The following is an 18,716-nucleotide window of genomic DNA, read 5'->3' as shown; positions in this document are numbered from 1 at the left end:
GCAAAAGCTTAAAAACGCACTTTGTTATAAATTCTTGCTTTAAGGAAACGCGAAGCCAAAGCTAAATTTCAGTTTCGCTCGCTTACAAAGATAAAAATAGAAACGCCGGAGGGGGGAAGAAAAGCGAGGATTTCGGATAACATATTACGGGAGAAAAGGGTCGTCTCTCGTGTCGGGCCATTTGTTCAGCTGCTTAGTATATCTTGGATGCGAGCTGGCGGGGTTTGCTTTTTCTTTCGCTATATCAGCTAAAAAAAAGGGGGGGGGGGAGGGGGGCGTCAGTCTAGCTTTGGCGTGACGCGCGAAGCCACGCCTCGAAACACGCGCGCGCTCGTTGCGTGCGCGCTGCGGTAGGGAAAAAAGAATAAAATTCGGTATATGCACGATATGGAAACCGCGCTGCTGACGGGGAGCATCAATCTAACGAGGCGCGGACGCCCTGCTTGCCCCCACTTTCTTTTTCGTCGCTTGTTGCGAGAGTGTGGTTCAGTGTAATTCACGTTTATTGATAGCCTCAAACCAGAGCTCCCTGGAACACGCGGGACAGCGTGCACGACGCCTTCTCGCGGCTTCTTTACTTGCGTTTTTTGTTCCTCATTCCAGGACTCCCGCTACTATCTTGAAGTTATGCCCCGTGCCTCATGATCCCCTTTGACGTCCTCACCTCATAACACGCAATGATTGCCAGTACGACGCAGATGCGGTTTGGTGGACTGGCATGCCCGTTATATTTTCGTGCTTAGCGATTAGTGAGAGCTGCTTTTCAGCGCGCCTACATGATGATGGAAAACCAACTAGCCGCCATTACAGCATTGCTTGCGATAATGGGTACAAAAGCTAGAATGTTCTACATTTTTTTCTGGCAGATGGCTAGTTATGTAAGTAGGATTAACCAACAAACACGGACCAGAAATTTCAGCACAGAATCTGTCTATTATTCAGACCTGACAGTTCTGTATGGAGGTCTGGGCTTGAATGCAGGGAGGACAGTCGCGTCACGCCGGGACCGGTGGTGTTTCATGGCCAGATAAGTGGCGACTGATTGTCGTTTAGACGCCACTATGTTTTACCTTAATGTCCTGCGTGGTTTGTTGAACAAGCTAAAAGTACTGAAAAAAAAAATATTACCCACTCTCTTGTTCTTTTTCTGACAGCAATGCGCAATAAAAAGGCGCGATAAGATGATTATATCTACCCGGGAACGATGTCAGCCAGTGAGTTTTGTGATCATAAATAACAATGACCTTTCCACCGTTTTCCTCTATGTTTTTTGGTGGCGGAGCGTTTGCTCTCTTGAAATGTTTAATGCGTCCTTACCAGCTTTGTTCTTGCGTGTCACAAAATGTTTTCGGGGCAACGTTAGAATATTCTAGCGGGAAAACACGTCAGAAGTGGAAGTCGAGGAAAAAAAAAAGTGCGTTCATAGGCACACCAATTCTTTTATCACAGCTTCATGGCCTCTTTCGGGATACTAGTTTATTTATGACTTCATATCTATAAGAAAGTACGTTCTGCTTCGGCCGTTATGATTTACTGAGAGGAACAGAAGAACAGTGTGTCTGGAGATGAAATTATCATAAAGTTTCCTGAAGTGTTATCGTGTTAGAAAGCGCAGATATTTACAACCAAGTTTGGGCGGGGCTCTAGATGGACTGACGTTTTGTGGGCGGGAACGGTATAAAGATTTTCAATGAGTGTGCATTGGCCCACTTGTGAGAATGGCGCACATTTTCAGAAAAGAAATGACAATTTTTTACGTAAAGTGATTCTCGACATGCAGTTAAAAGAAAGCTTCAATTTTGCCAAGAGACTTCTGTGAGCATTTCCATGTGTTACCGTTTTGTTAGTTTACTGCTTTAACCAACTGGAAATTCAGTCGAGCGTCGGGTATAGCTATGTTGCCCAATTTCACTGAGTACTTAAACGTATTCACGCAGATGTTTTTGTGTATAAAATGCTATAGCGCAGCAGAGTCTCTTTTGAAGTTGCGCCGTTTTCGAGGCTGAAACTTTGTTCAAGGCTGCTGAGAACACATCTTTATTATTTTTTAATTGAATTGTATTGGACCGCCTGTATTGAAAAGAATGAAATGCCCTCTATATTTGCGCCAAATTGCATTTTGAACCCTGTAATAAAATTTGCGATTGCATTCAGTTCCTGTGTAATATGAAACGTTGCTTGGTCGCTTTTGGTTCGGCCAAGTTTGTATTCCCAGTGCGGGTGGAATTACTTTCCTTGTTGAGGCACTAACGCTGGGACGTCTCTATGGACTTTAACGGTGAATGTGACCTGCCTATTTGTGGTTCCTTATCATGAACTACAACGTCATTACAGAAGAGCCAGTATGCAGTCGCAGAGAAGGAATTAAATCCTTTGGCCGGTGGCTCAGCAGCCCTGGACTCATTAGGTATTATGGCGGGTATAACTACGGCAGAATTGGAAGGGCTCTGTAGCATCAGTATGCCGGGCCGGCTTGAAGCGTGGTCGTCGTGGCCGGCATTAAATCCACGGACCTTGGTTAACAAGCCGAACGCCGTATGCACCAAATCATTAAACCCGCGAAGTTGGGTTAACAAGCCGAACGCCGTTTGTACTGAATCGAGTTGTACACAGGTTCCACCTGTTAATTTGGAATGAAATGAACCTTTAAAAAGTTGCATATAACTAACTTAAGCAGCATTCTGGATGAAATGATACTCTAAAATGTGTGGAACAAGTTTTAGGCTTCACTAATGTGGAGCTAGCATTTCACGCTAGTGCATCTGGAACACCGTTCCATCTACTGATTCCTCATATGAAGTGGGCCAGGGGTGAGTTCGACAACCTCTCCATGGCCTAGTGTTTCTGTGGCGTTTCCTGCTACACGGCAGAAGACAGAAAGCCAGCTTATTGGTGGGGAGGACACCGTTAGTCATTGAAAGAGATCTTGCTTGATTTCAGTTTGCTCGGACTTCCCGCGCAGAATTGAGTTCTCTCCTTTTCCTGACAGAGCAGAAAATGGCGTTCGGTCATTCCGAGTCGTCCTATCCGGGGATACTAAATTTAATTTACGAAGCGTAACTGGCAAACAGAATAAAAATTATTTCGGAGCAGTCACATAATAAAGCTGCCTGAAATGTGTCAAGAAATAAGGGAGAGCGCTTGCACTATCCTCTGAGAAAAATGCCATACAATGGGGTCGTCGAAGCGGAGTACAATAATTTTTAATTTTTGTTTCCGACAACATTCTTCCTGCTCACTTATGCTGCCATATAGATTTGGCAATTAAGTTGAAACAATGACACAACGTAAAATTAAATACAAAATTTCAACACTTTACAACTTTTTAAACGGCCCCCAAGGCAATTTCATCTAAGAGAGGGCAACTGCCCAACTTTCTGAGAGTAGCATCCAGGGCCTTCTTAGTATAAAAAAAAAATTATTTTCTTTTTTCTCGAAATGTTGCAGCTCAAGCGACTGGAGCTTTGCTTCAACTCCGACATTGTGGACGTAGCTTTTTGGTGTACGCTACACCAAAGCGTAACCGATGAAAGAGAGTTCCCTGATGTCACATATCATTAGATGGCGGGTGCAGTCTTGAACCTGCATCAAGCCGAGAGATGTGGTTCACCTTTTACAAACTTCACTTCCATAGTACGAAGCAAAGCTTTGAGTAATTTCGGAATTTATGAAATCAGGAAATGACATATCAAGGCTGATGAACTTGCACACTTTCAATATTTCGCATTATTCGATAAGATCACGGCGAGTGCGGTGTTCTTACTGTGGAGCCCAGACGCAGCGGGCAGGCTTCGCGCACTTGCGCGGGAACAGACTCTCCTTGTAGAATTCTGAGCAGTTTACGAACTGCTGCTTAAAATCCCTGGACCCTATCTTGAAGCTCTGCCTTCCACCTGCAGCCTACCCCGACGCGAAGAAACTTTGCTGTGCCACCCGTGGATTGGTGCAGCATTCACAAACTCGTATTCTTTTATGATAGGCATGTCAAACAGCCCTGCATGTACAAACTGTGGATGCGACGAGTTTATAGGCCACATTCTTTGTGAGTGCCCGATATACAGTGAGGAAAGGCAGCGTCTGTGCCGTACGCTGGAGCATCTAGATGGACGCCCATTGACTGAAATTAAGAGTTTAGGTCCCTGGCCACGGCGATCGTCTGCGGTGAAGGCCCCCCAGGCACTGCTCCGCTTTATGAAAAGCACAGGCCTAATCGAAAGACTATGAGTTTGCTATGATAGGACTGTGACATGATGTGATGGGGCATGTCTGTTATGTGACTGTACTAACTTCAACTATCCCTCTCTCACAACTTTTGTATCTACTCATCCCCTTCCCCCAGTGCAGGGTAGCAAACCGGTTGCTTTTACTGGTTAACCTCCCTGCCTTTCCTCCTCTTCTTCGTCCTCCATGACATCAACCTGTTGGCGAAGCATTGCTGCTGTCATAATCCTGGGCGCGCGGGTCAATTACCGCCCGGATTAATTACTATTCGTTGCGCGAGCTATCAACTATTCGACATGTATGGCGTGCGTGAAGAGGCAGATTTAATTTTCCTCCCACGGCTGGCACGGTCTGAATGCCGTGCGAAAAACTGTTTCTGCTTTAAAGTGTATGATTATGTGCTCGTGGAAATTTCAGTCGTTTGGTCGAAGTGAGCAAACCAATAATCTCACGCATGTGAATGGTGAGGTGTTGCATATTGTGGTGACTGTAAACGGGCTGAATGGAAGGGCGTTGTTAAATAAGTGCTCTGTCACCTGCCGAATCATTCCATCCGTTCCATTTGGAAGATTTCTCGCACTATAACACTCTGTCTATATAGTCATCAGTATGATAAGATTGATTGATTGATTGATTGATTGATTGATTGATTGATTGATTGATTGATTGATTGATTGATTGGGTGAGTGAGTGAGTGAATGAGTGAGGTGAGTGAGTGAAATAAAACAGCCCAAGGAACGGGACGAAACACGAAGGAAAGGAAACAAAGACACAGCGCCTGTGTCTTTGTTTCCTTTCCTTCGTGTTTCGTCCCGTTCCTTGCGCTGTTTTATTTCATTATGCAGTACCAACTAGCCCGGCATCTTGCACTTGTGAGTGAGTGAGTGAGTGAGTGAGTGAGTGAGTGAGTGAGTGAGTGAGTGAGTGAGTGAGTGAGTGAGTGAGTGAGTGAGTGAGTGAGTGAGTGAGTGAGTGAGTGAGTGAGTGAGTGAAGCGAAGCGATCGGAGCGATCGGAGGCTTCGTGCGCAACATAAGCGCTGTTGTCTCTCTTACCTCTTTTTAAGCAGCAGCAGCGGCCCTCGTCATCGGCCAGCGCCCGCGGCGTGCTGAGCCTGGACCAGGAGGTCGGCTTGAGCGACGCCCTGCTCCTCGAGCCGCCCACCGAAGAGGCCTTCATCGCAAACCTGCACCAGCGGTTCAAGAGGGACCTCATTTACGTATGCACAAACGTCCTCCTCTTGAGCTTCGATGTAAAGGCCTCGTTCGTAAACTTAGTTTATAGATCATATTCAAGGGTCAAAGGATTGTGATCAAAAGTTTAAAGGCTATGTAGTCGTCATGAACCTGCTACAAATCACCTAACCGAAATCCGCCCGTGATCGTGACCAATTTCTGGAGTGCAGTAGATGCTAGCGCCTTGGAACTCTTTCTCCGTCGTTATTTTCATCTTTCATATTTTGAGCACTGTTAGGAAGATAGTCTGGATCGCTGCCTTTCACTAGATGAATCACTCTTCTCTTCCCGCTAGAGGAACTTAGTACCGTGAATTCCTCGTATGGCCTGACAGTCTCCGAGCCATCTAGTCTGGTGGTAATAAAAGAGCTGGATACTGATAAGTGGAGCCCGCGGGTCATATCATGGGTGGCAGTGTTAAGAACTCTGATCATGGTCTCGTAGAAACCAGTAGCATTTTATGAGTTATTCTTGTTTTATACATTTACTAAAAGGGCATGAGATTCAACATGATTACAATATATTATATAATCTGAAAACATGTATGCGCAATGGCTTAAGGGAGCAGAAAAGTATTTCCATGTTTCAAACTGAACGGAGCTCTACTGCACTTTAGACATATAGAAGATTTCGTGGAGTGCTCAGGTCAGATTGGTCGCACGAAATCGGCGGGAGAAATTGAGTGGTTCAAGGCAGGCGGCTTGCTCGAATATGTGAAACAAGCACGAATGCGCTAAATATTCTTCCTCGAGATATGCTTAGTAACCATGCTGGCTTGCAATATATAGAGTCATTGCTAACGACAATAATGCTCCTAATTGCACTCATCAGTGGTGGATGAGAAGTAGAAGTTGGCTGTCAATCATCGCCTCAAGCAGGGCACTGCGATGAACTTGGCTTAGGTTCCGTCAGAGCTATGCTGAAAGCACTGAAAGCATTGGCGATGCAATAAATAAGCGGGACAGCAAGCGTGCATGACAAGCACCCATTTTTCTCCTCACGCAGGGCTTGGGCCCCTGTGCGAGGGCGAGTATATCTCGGCGTTACACCGAGGTCAGCTTGGTTTATGACTCTGGGCCAGTGTTTCCCTCCGGTCTCTGCAGCTTCGGGGAGCTCACTTGCCCAAAATTACTACAGCTGCGGAGACCGGATACGTTTCTTGCCACTTCCGCGCTGCCCAACTGCGCTTCCTTCCGCTTGACCTCACAAGCAAGCGGGTTCCATGCTTCTTATAGCTAGCGCCTTTGTTACCCTGCCGCTGAAATGAGCCTTGGCTATGGCGCTTACTCTGTTATCTTTTTTCAGCTTTGTTTTGTGTCCTTACTAATGGACACTGCAAGTGAGAACTTTTTATTTTTTTGTCATTCGTGGCTTTGGCCCGCGTATCCTTAATCGCTGTCTCTTCCTCAACGGTAATGATGAAACAGCCAGTGATTTCCGTGCATTAATAAAGTAAAGCAAATTCGGCGAGATATAATCGCCGTCTCCTCTCGAGCTGTGTTGTGAACAGGCGTTCGCAACAGAGCGGCTTTCGTGGTACAGTTTGTTGTTTCTCCGTGCTGGAAAAAGGATGGAGGTCGCTCCGCGTCGAAGCGTTTTTCGTGTTCATGAAAGTGGTGGCCGCTTCGAGTAATCACCTCGCTGTTGGTTTCTCTCCTGGCCATTGTAGACCTACATCGGCACCGTGGTGGTCTCCGTGAACCCGTACAAGAAGCTGGCCCTGTACTGCCCGGACGTGATCCAAGCCTACGAGAAGTGCAGCATGTTCGAGTTACCCCCGCACATGTGAGAGATCGGCTTGCACTGTCGAAGATGACACCACATTTTCGTTCATTGCAACAGAAGTGTTTATTTAGCGTTTTTGCCCAATACCCGTGGTTAAAACTCTAATTCTTATTTATGAAGAATACTCTTATAAGTATTTGCTCGCTTTTGTACTAGTGACAGAATTGCACAAGACTAAAAGACAAGAACATTGGGAGGGCGGTTACGATACTCCCTAACCTTAAATTTGAGCTTAGCGATTTAAGCGTTTTCGCTATATATTGAGACAATGGATTTGAGACATGCTTGCATGTATGTGCAGTTACAAAGCACTCTTTTTTTTTTTTTTTTTTTTTTTTTTTTTTTTTTTTTTTTTCACGGACGAAGCGAACCTCGACCAAGCGGCGCAGCGCTCGTGTCCCTCTCATCTGAGAATTCAACAGGATAGTTAAGCGGGCGAGTTGGTGATACATTATCCATAAGCGATAAGGGTGATACATAAGCGTGTTTCCTGTGATTAAACTTTAGTTGAGAGTCAGCGCTTGTTCCTGTGGCTTCTTCACTTTCGTCCCCGTTTGTTCGCGCTGTTTTTTTGGATATCGTCTGAGAAATTGCCTTTGGCTCGTGACTCTCTCATGACTCGTGAATCGCGATTCTCTTTCTCTCGGTTACATCAACAACTGTGACCCGGGTCAACCGCCGAACGGGCATTTAAAAGCTGCGCCCTAAAACTATTGCAGTACTGGAGAAAAAACAAAACAGATATACATATTTTTTTTTTATTTCGACAAAACAGCATAATGCCAAGGAGGGTGGCTGGTCCTGGCCCTGATGGGGCTGGGACAGGGAGATCACCGCCGCTTGCGGCGGTGGCTAGCCTGCCATCGAATTTTTATTTGTTATAGGCCGTCATTGCACCCGCCACCGCTTCGGGGGTGTTGCGGCGCGCGTCTTTCTCTCCCTCTTCTTTTTCTGGCTTACCTGTGCCGACAGCGTAGGTGATCGAAAGTTTACAAAAAAAAAGGTTCGGAAGTTTAAAATGTGCATTCAAAAGGTAAGTTTCTAGCCGATTGCCAACAAGACTGACATTTTAACACTCCACGAAGAAGTTGCTTGTAAAAGCTGTGCGAACATGGACCCGTTTCAAGTTACGTCTTTGCCAAAAGGGCAGTTCCCAGTGAAGTAAATCTTCAAGAGTGATGGTATAAAGGCTCGGACAGGAATCAATGTGCCTATTTCTTAATAAGATGAAATGGTCTAGCGCGAGAGAATTGAGTTGCGCAGCTTACCTGCTGGTCACAAACTAGGAGTCTCGTGAACAATCTAAGACAAAGAAAATTAAAAGGTTTGTAACTCGTTAAAAAATGCTTAGTTCACTACGGGAGCCTGCTGTGACGCTTTTTTTTGTTGTTGTTTATTCTTGTTTTTGCAGCTATGCAGTAGCGAATAACGCATACACCTCATTGAAAAATCGAAATCAAGACCAGTGCGTCATCATCACCGGGGAAAGCGGCGCAGGAAAAACAGGCAAGTCATTTGGTTTTCTTCATATAGAAATTGTCCCAAAGCGTCTGCTGCGGGAATGTTATATCCACTCCTTTTATTCCTGTCACTTAGCGCTACAGGAATGTTATAAAGGCTAATTTAAGTCAAAATAAGTAACCTTTACTGAGGTTTTTCAAGATTTATGAGCGCAAAACTCCCCTAATGCTTAACTATTCGGTGTCAAATCGTGATGCCTACTGTATAGATATCTCAATTTTTCCCTATGCTTTTTCTATGCTGACCCTGCGATGCAGTGTGACAGTTAAGAAGGCGCGCCGTATGCAGTAAAAACTGAAAACAGTGACGAGATAACGGCGCTATTCACTACCATAAATGTGTCATCGTATTTTACTTGGGTGCAGAGTGAATTTTGGCCGTCGGCCAGGTGAAAAAGGCCGCGCGACGGGACTAATGGCACGTTCACATTTGACCATTTGGCGGAAAAAGCGAGCGAAATCCGCTGCCGCGGCAAGGAAAGACCGATTATTGCCGCCGGTTTTTTTCCGACGAATTCCATCAGCCGATAGGAAGGCGAGGAAGTTGAGTCGGCGCGGCCCGCGGCGTTGACCGGTAGCATCCCTCAGGAGCCAACACGACAACAGCGTACTCGCAATCGACCATCGGCTCAAAACAAGTGAAGGCTACAGCTGAAATGCTTTCGACGCCGTGACGCCATATCGTGTGCGGTAGGACAAGCGTCACCCCGAACACAAAAGCAATGTGTTGAAGGATGACATTTGGAATATGATCGACGCTGTCCTTGGTATGAGCGCAAGTGCAAGTGTGCCCCTTTTGTTTACGATTCCTGAAAATAGCATGTTGAAGCTCTTGTTGCCACAGTACGTGGGTCAGATGTGCCATGATTTGATAAGAGTGGCCAAGCTTAGTCACAGGGGTATGACGTAGACACACAGCGAACGTCAGTGTCACCACTTTCTAGTTTCCACAGGAATGTCCTGAATGCTGCTTTTTCGACGCTGTTTAAGTTTTACTGCAGACGGCTAGGAGCTCGCGTTTTACCACTGATGCGGCCACACATTAAGGCATACGAGTACGTTTGAGTCCGGCATCTGAAGAAATGACATTGCGTACGACGCTTTTTGCAGAGCTACAGTTTCCTGATGACCTATTTATTTTTATTTGAGGACAGCGCAATATAACTAACGAAGGGTGTTTTTTTTTATGCTAGACGTAATATTTATTAACAGTAAAGTTATTTTAAAGTGTGGTATTTTGTGTTCCGCGGCTTTTTATATCGTACCGTTTGCCTGCAACATTATTGGTACTATCGCTTGATGATTTGGCGCTTGCCGCATTTGTTCTTTTTGTACAACTTTCGAGTGACAAGCAGATAGAAAAGTGTGGCCGATCTCTTCTTCGCACGCCAAGGTCTTCTATCACGTATTATCTGTCGGCTTTTTTAACAGGACAAGTCGGGAACTCGAAATGTCGATATAACGGCCAAACCGTCCAAGCCAGCCTTATTAACCTTGACTTAACTGCTTAGCTGTACCCTTCCTTGTTTTCATTATCATCCGCTTATATTCACTGGTTGCAGAGGCGAGCAAGCTGGTCATGCAGTTCGTGGCGGCTGTGTCAGGCAGAGACGAGGAGGTGGGCACCATCAAGGAGCACATCCTTCGGAGCACACCCATTCTCGAAGGTGCGTATCTAGTGGACCGTGCACGATCAATACGTACAATGTTCCCGCACGTGCGCTTCTAGCCTGGTTCCTGTCCTCCCAGGCATTGATTCAAGCGTGCATTCAAGAGCGATTACTATAATAGTTTTCATCACTAGAAGAAAAAAAAAACACGAAAGGGTAACGACTGTATGGCGTTAACCATTTAGTCGGTGGCCCTGAATATTATCTTTCGCAAATGGTTCGTTTAGGCACACCCCTTACGCCCATCACGTGTATCACGTCATCGCTACAAAAGTGAAATGTTTTTTTTTTTTTCTTATACGAATCCTAGGAGTATTTTCAATACAATAAGAAAATCGGCTGCTTCTCTTGCAGCAAAGTTGTGCTTTTTCATATGCCAAAAAAAAAAAAAAAAATTTGCCGACGCCGCCTTTTCAGGGCCTCATTCTGGCGCGCCTTCACCTTCCGACACGCTACTGTAGCATGTGTTCATCCTCCATCTCATGCATTGTTGTAACCTTGACAGAGGCTCGGGGGCTCTTATTTATATGCGCATCACCCGTTTAGTGCCCTCTACGTTCACGCCGCACTGACAGTGGAGACGGGCCACTTGGTGGCCTACGTGACTATACCCCTAAGGCGACTACCGCAGGCTTGACACAAAAGTTTGACCTCTAAATCTCCCTCAAGGTGGAAACCGTACATACCCTACGGCTTGAACTATACCTGGCGTAGTGAAAAAAAATGAAACTACAGCCTTTCACCATGTTCCTTTGGTGTGCCTTGGTAAAGTTTGGGTGGACCACTGACGCGCTTTCAAAGAAGTGCGGCCAGATAAAGCATTCAAACGTTTTGCCTGATTTTTAAAGCCAGTTGAGCGCAATTGATACAAATTGTGAAGACGGAATGACTTCAGACAGACAAAACATTTGAACTTTTGTCCAGCTGCGACATTTGTGCGACATAGCCTTATTCGCGACGTCATTAAACGAGATTGACGTTGTGTCCATCTGGCTTTGATCGAAAAGCCGTCGAAGTAGTAGTCGTAGTCGTAACAATGGTTGGATTTGGTTCGGTTTATGGGGTTTAATGTTCCAAAGCGACTCAGTCTGTGAGAGATGCGACAGTGGAGGATTCAGGAAATTCCGACCGCCCAGGACTCTTTAACTTGCAGTGACATCAAACACACGGGCACCTTGCTTTTCACCTCCATCTAAAAGCGGTCGCCGGTGCTGGAATTCAAACCCGCATCCTTAGCCACAGTAGTCGAGTGCCATAAATACTGCACCATCGCGACGAGGTAGTCGTAGTAGTAGTCAGCACCGCGTATCGGAAATAATCAGAGGCTGTGTAAAAACATGTCGTATCATACTTTGTGGTTACAGTTATTGATGACTGATTGATGTGTGATAGGCGTTAATGAAATCATTGCAATTAATTGAATTATTGATGAATCATATAATTGAAAAGGAAAAATTGGAGAAAGCAGGTTCACAAGTGTCAAAATTCTGAGAATGAAAAGCGAAAGCTGTATGATGGTAATAAAAATGTAGTATTTAATTGATCAAATAATTCATTGAAGTAATTGAAAAATTGAAATGAGTTCAAAAGGGTCATCTGCTCAGAATGGAAAGCCAATGCTTGATGATGCTATGTATAGTGTATAAAACATTCTTTAAAAATTTCAAATAAAAGTCAAAAATACATTGTTCATGTGTGCGAAAGGCAATTGCGTTTTACCCTTAACGGCGGAGCTTAAGTGTCCTCCTAATTCTTCTACTACACTTATGGCCCCGTGAAGGTTTTCAGTGTCCAACTTAGGTGATAAACATCACACTCATTCTTCTATCCACGCAGCGTTCGGGAACGCCAAGACACACCGGAACGACAACTCGTCGAGATTTGTAAGCTGCTATTTGTTTCAATCTTGCCATCTCGTTCGCTGGACATCCTGCAAGTGCACTGGCGATGCAATACTTTTTTTTTTATTTCAGGGCAAATATATTGATATAGAATTCGACTTCAAAGGGGATCCAGTTGGCGGAGTAATCACAAATTGTAGGTGAACACTTAGTGCATGAATTTTAAATGCTTACAGCCTGACATTGTTTGGCGGCATGACGCATGTCTCTGCTCTTTGCGTTTTAATGATACTCCTGGTACTCTCTTTGAACATGTAAAAGACTGACACTTTACTCGGAACTCTGCGTGGTTTTCTGGACTTCAGCCGAAAGCTACATTGCTACATATACAAGCTAGCGTTTCACACTCGCAATAATTTCTTTAGTTTTTCTGCGAAAAAACTCTGTGCAGACGTAGTTATTTTTGTCTTAGCTGTACAGCTTTGGCTAGTACAGCGTCGGTTTAAATGAGCATTTAAACCGCCAATAAAAACTTTAACAGTCTGTTCTCAATTCTTTTCTTTGCAGATCTTCTCGAAAAGGTAAGCATAATTACTACCCTACTCACGCTTAAATGGCAAGAAAAATATGAATATCCTGAATTAATCAAGAGGAAAAATAGGAAATTGTTCTGAGAAAAAAAAAATCTGTGGGAGGTGATGATAAATATTTCTTCCAAGCCCTCTGGCAAGTTTGTGGCTAAAGTGTTCGGAAATGTTTCAAAAATATTTATTGTATACCAACTGAAATATAATGATGTTTAAGCAGAGAACATATATATAGAAACATGTAAACTTTTGTATAGTACGATGAAAGGGTGATGTGGTAATTGAAAATGTTTGTTGTTAATTTGCTTGGGCTTGTTTGCGATTTTACATAAAACGCCTGTAAAGCATACTAAATAAATCATGATATAAAAAATGTTTACTAAACTTAACTATGTTTGTGTTTACAGTCCAGGGTAATCAGCCACACTCAGGGAGAGCGCAACTTCCATTTCTTTTATCAGCTGCTTAGCGGAGCTGAAGTTCATCTGTTGAGTAAGTACGTTTTCGTGTTGACCTTATGCTAACTTGCGAAGTCGGAGAAAAGGAAGAAATAGTAACCTTGCGCAATCTCGATAAACGACTGGCATAGAAGAGTTGCGTTAGTGCCGTAGAAATAACAGGAACGAAAAGGTGCACCATTCTGGTTTCTGCTTTGTATAAACTACGCATCCGAGCCGTGGCGGTGCATTGTTCATTTAGCTTTGTTGTTCTGCATGCCTTTAGTGTAATTCAGTTAACTCTAGTGAACCACGACAATTGTTCTTTTAATCTATTATACAGGCAGAAAAACACCGTTGGACGCATACCGTACTTAAGCCGAGATGACCTCTCTGCACAAGTGCAGACTAGATACACAAAAAACAGCTGCCGTGTAGTTCTTTCTCATAAATTCTTTCTAGAAATTGGGCGCTTCAAAGACCGACACTTCAGATGAACACATGCGTACGCGCAGCACTCACACTAAGCTTCTTGAGCTACATACGTCTGGAGATCATAGCTGCATCCAGATGTAGTCAAATACCCTCTCCACAGAAGGAGTGTCTGATGTACCAAGTCTTAGTGGACAGAAACCACAGAAGGACAGAAAAAAATAAAGTGAAAGGATATGCTATGTGAAAGATTTATGCGTAAATTGTATTTGTGTCAGTCGGTCAATATATTTAACGCGGGGCGAGCCTGTTCAGATGTGCGACACTAGCGTCATTTGCGCAAAACCTGAAACGTTAGTTCTCAGCTGATGTGCCCGAGCTGCGAAACATTTGTAACATAAAACCGTTCCATTTTTGCTGTTCCAGAGAGCCTAAAGCTGCAGAGGAACACCGAAAACTATTCCATTCTTAAGCACAGCAGGTGTTCGCAATTGGAAAGCATGGATGATAGGAGTTATTTTGTACTGACCAAGGTGAGTATGCTGCCCAGCGTAGAGAAATCACGAGTTGCGTTTGTTGCAGGGATTTCGCTCTCTTATAGTATTACAAGTTGCTTTTCACCCTTGCACTAACCTGAGAAAGAATGCAATATTTTAGGTCTTTGTGTTTTTATTTCAAAGAAATTAACCCTCTCGCATAGGCGTTTGCAGTGATAAGTTTCAGCTTGATAGCATCCTACGTGGCGTCCTTGACTTAACAGCGCTGCTCATTTCGCTCCACGAAGTATCAGCAATACTTTGAGAGCTTGGCTGATCAGTCTAGCTGGTAATTCATGACAGGTGAAAATGCTGCACAGCTCAACTTTAAGACAAGAAAAAGACGGTACGCGACCTCGCTGACGCCTCTGCGTTGACATCATCGTGTCCTGTTTTCGTCCCTACCTAAAGCTGCCTTATGGTTGCGTTGTTGAGATGGAGCAGTGACACGGGGTGAAGTCCTCGTGCGTCATTATCTTGCTCCTCTAGAACCTCTTCGTAGCGGCTCAGATATAATTCACCGCCGGCAATACGGCACGTTTGCTCCAAATAGCGTTGCCCGGAGCACACCGACGCGCGCGATAAGACCGGCAAGCTTTTTTGTCGAAGGATTAAAAACTGGATCACCCTGAATACAGTTGCAATGAACAGCAACACTGGCGAAGGAAGTTGATGCGATTTTTTTTTTTTGTCTATTTCTGGCACGCCATCCTCGCGAGCTAGAGGTCCATGGAGGCACTGGGAATGAGCCAGGGGGAAGTACTCGCCGTTTTCCAAGTGGTCGCCGTCGTGCTCAAGTTGGGAAACGTGGAGTTTCAGCCGCGCGCGAACATCGATGACACCGAGAGCTGCGCCCTCCTCAACGAGTATGGTGAGCTCCTTGACCATCCACGCGCCCCGTCATCCAGTCGCGCAAATTCAGGACCACCTCCCGCCTTCCTCCTTTTTCTTCTCTCTCTCTCTCTTGCCTTTTGACTCCAACTTTAACTCCACCCCCTGAAAATGCTATTTACCTGGCGACAATACTGCTGTTTTATCCCTCTCCCCTTTTCTCTATCTTGTTGTTGCAGAGTTGTATGAAATTTGCGAGTTGCTCCGGGTGGACTTCGCATTCCTCCATTCTGCCTTGACTCAAAAGATGGTGGAGACGAGGCACGACGTAGCCGTCACCGACCTCTCAGCCAATGAAGTGAGCGCCCTGCAGTTTCTCCTCACCTTTACTCTTTTGTACCCAATTGCTTGTGTCCACGTTTTGAGGGCAGCTTTGCACCTTGAGACATAGGCAATGGTAAATGCCCTTGGCCTACTTTGTCTCTTTGCTCTAGAGACAGTCACTTTGCAAACACATTTGCTGAACCGAAGCTAGACCGTGTCTGATTTTATGTAGCAATGACAGAGAAAGAAAGTGAATCGTTAGACGTTGTTTAAACATTTTCAGAGTGCCTCGATTTGAAAACATTTCTTGCAAGTGGTGATTAAGGGCTGATACCATAACCTTATGACACGTAGTAGCTCGGAGAAGTACTAAACAGAGATTGAAAATTAATAAAATTCTCCGGAGCAAGAGCTTTGCATTACGGTCTTGTGTATATTCACCCGTTAACGCCCTGAAATGTTATCACAACAGTTCTAGATTACGTGGACAGCCCTAATTACAGGCTACTGCTGAAAAATTCGGTCGTCCCTGTCAGGCTCACTGAAACAATCGTTTATCCCTTTTTTTTCTTTTTTTTTTTCAGGCCACATATTCCAAGAATGCCTTATGCAAAGCTTTGTACAGCCGCCTATTCACGTGGTTAGTAAGCCGAATAAATGATAGCATACGGGTAAGTAAGGAGATTATTCTTTATTTTTGTCCCTTGATAAGTCTCGTCACTTCATGCTGACCATCCTGCTGCCGTGTTTCTCCGCCAGGCGAAGCGCCTCGGGAAGAGAAAATGTCTCGGAATCCTGGACATTTATGGATTTGAAGTTCTAGAGGTGATATACATTCCTTGTTCCAACAACATGCTTGCATTGCACCCGCGTTTCGTCTAAACATATTTTATTCTGGTGTTACGTTTCTGAAGTAAGCTGGTTTCCCATTGACGTTTTCTTTCCCAGAAAAACTGTTTTGAACAGTTTGTTATAAATTATTGCAACGAGAAGCTTGAGCAACTCTTCATAGTACTTACGCTCAAACAGGAGCAGGAGGAGTACGTGCGTGAGGTAGGTGTGCGTGCATTCTGCTAAGTGTCGCCCTTCTATTGCTTCTGGCACTAGATGTTTTCTTTCTTTTTCCATTCAGGGTATTCAATGGGAGCACATAGACTACTTCAACAATGCAATAATCTGTGACCTCATTGAAAAGGTACGTCGTACGAAATAAATAGTTTGCGTGACGTAATAAGTATTTCTACTCAGAAGAGTAGATTTTTAGTCGCCTTTAATCTTCTGTGTTTTCTTCAGAGAGTTTCTGTACAGCAGTGTAAAATGTTGCTGCTGTCAAATGCCTTCTTAAAGGACGACAGGGGTTAGTCATGTTTCGGCGAAACATTTTCGTCTTTCTTTTAATTCCTAAGTCAAAATAAGCACGCGGAATTACGTGATGAATACGCAACTTATGAATACCTGCGCACTAGAAAGTTTGTTCTTTTCCTGGTTTTACGTGAGGTCAGTTCTGTCACCACCTTTATTACGTGGTTTGCTATTCATATGCATTGCGTGCAGCTTTAATACAATATTTCTGGTAAATATTGAGAGTAGCCTAAAATCGCCGTGGTTCTTGTAAGAAGTGACTTCATGGTTTAGTCACATATAATCAGTGCCGCCGCTTTGAGGGCTCAAACCTGGGCCCGCTTGCACGAAACGATCTTAAGACTGTCTTAGCTATGTCCAGACTTAACAGAGTCTAAACGATAGGCCGCTTAAGACTAGAGTCGAGACTGGGCTTCAGTCCTGACTTGAATAAGTCGCTTGCACGATTACGGCTCTAATGCCGTCTTAGTTAAGACACAAGGGCGCCAGGTACCTATATAGATAAATTAGGGAAATACAGGGATGCTCTGGCCCTGTCCCCCGCTATAAGATGTAAACATACCGTTAGTCTTGAGCTGCGTAAAATCAGTGCCATTGCTTTTTGCGGCTTAACATTGTGTTACGAGGTAAAATGCCCCAAGTGATTGCTGAGTGCGTTCAGGGAAGCCACTCTGATAAACACGAGCTGAACCGAAGCGTTCTGAACCCGAGCCGTCTCAAAGAAGTCTAGTCTTACTAAAGACACCGTTTAAGTCTGGACTTAGCTCGGACTTTATCGTGCAGGGCGGCCCTGAAACCTTCCTTGGCGGCCGAAACCTCGAGTTTTTACTCATGCTGAGGTTGTTCTTGTCTTACGGCGTTGCTTTAACAGGAGCGGAGAGTCAATGATTTCGCTGAGGTAGCAACAGCCCTTCCGATGAAGCATGTCGGCAGTTTCTGCGTTAAGAAGCGATGGGCGATATTTCAGAATAACCACGGCATCCTGGCGATGCTGGATGAAGAGTGCCTTCGGCCGGGGCCCGCCAGTGACGAGAGCTTTCTGTACAAGCTGACCAAGGTGTGCCAGGAGAGCCCCTACTTCGAGAGCAAGGGATGCAAAAACCTCACTGGGGCCGCCGACGTCTCGCTGCCGCCACAGTGCTTCCGTCTTAGGCATTACGCCGGTGCTGTGAGTACTGCGCTCTCTCTCTCTCTCTCTCTCTCTCTCTCTCTATATATATATATATATATATATATATATATATATATATATATATATATATATATCTTCAACCTGGCCGTTGGATGTGAGGCGATGCAGCGAACCACATCCTTTTGTTTAATTAATCTTGTCAGCTTCTCGCTCATCTGCGTACTTTAGTTAAGGCAGGAAGGTAGTCAGCCAATAGCGAAAGGCTCGGAATTAGTTTAGAAATTCATGCGCTGTTTGAGAGTTATAGAAGCTCTCCCTATTTAGCGAAGTAAGCACATATAAAATATACACCTCGAAGAGCTTGTGGCCTGTGCATATTTTCTTAATTTCGAAATACTGTAAGGAAATTTTCTCTATTGTGACCTCTGGTGCGAAATGTACTGGGATAGCTACCCAGCACCCTCAAAAGATGTCTCACCGTGGTGATAGTGCTGTCACCCCCCCTCCCCCCCCCCCCAAATAAATAACAACAAATAAAAACAAAACACAAACAAAACCGACAGGCGTAGTACGTAGGAATTGGATCAACTCTTTATTGCGCTAACTTGCGTCCTCATAAGTAAGCAACTCGGCGGTGGCGATAGCAGCAAACTTGCTCGCTTGTCTTCGAACTACGAAGGCTCATTGCCTTCGGCAGCCCTAAATTTAAATGTCGCAGCAGAAATATTGAGATAACACAGCTATACCGGAAACGTATGGAATAATACAGAAGCAGTTGTGCTTGCATTCAAGACTAATCTGGGC

General features: G+C 44.7%; 1 protein-coding gene across 1 annotated transcript in view; it reads left to right on the top strand.

Moving 5' to 3' along the window:
* The window catches only part of LOC146185436 (unconventional myosin-Ia-like), a 93,398-nt gene that overhangs the window by 43,610 nt on the left and 31,072 nt on the right, over positions 1–18,716 (top strand). Inside the window, exons 2-17 of the mRNA XM_084607822.1 lie at positions 5,290–5,439; positions 7,125–7,240; positions 8,652–8,746; positions 10,323–10,427; positions 12,267–12,313; positions 12,404–12,467; positions 12,839–12,852; positions 13,266–13,350; positions 14,154–14,260; positions 14,987–15,134; positions 15,334–15,452; positions 16,003–16,089; positions 16,178–16,243; positions 16,367–16,471; positions 16,551–16,613; positions 17,748–17,948. Of these exons, the coding sequence (XP_084463948.1) occupies positions 5,290–5,439; positions 7,125–7,240; positions 8,652–8,746; positions 10,323–10,427; positions 12,267–12,313; positions 12,404–12,467; positions 12,839–12,852; positions 13,266–13,350; positions 14,154–14,260; positions 14,987–15,134; positions 15,334–15,452; positions 16,003–16,089; positions 16,178–16,243; positions 16,367–16,471; positions 16,551–16,613; positions 17,748–17,948 (1,572 nt within the window). The remainder of the gene's footprint in view (positions 1–5,289; positions 5,440–7,124; positions 7,241–8,651; positions 8,747–10,322; positions 10,428–12,266; positions 12,314–12,403; positions 12,468–12,838; positions 12,853–13,265; positions 13,351–14,153; positions 14,261–14,986; positions 15,135–15,333; positions 15,453–16,002; positions 16,090–16,177; positions 16,244–16,366; positions 16,472–16,550; positions 16,614–17,747; positions 17,949–18,716) is intronic.

The sequence above is a fragment of the Amblyomma maculatum genome, chromosome 6, assembly GCF_055883805.1.
Source record: "Amblyomma maculatum isolate TAMU_Amacu chromosome 6, ASM5588380v1, whole genome shotgun sequence".
Classification (NCBI taxonomy): Eukaryota; Metazoa; Arthropoda; class Arachnida; order Ixodida; family Ixodidae; genus Amblyomma; species Amblyomma maculatum.
This window is presented reverse-complemented; position numbering and strand designations above follow the sequence as displayed.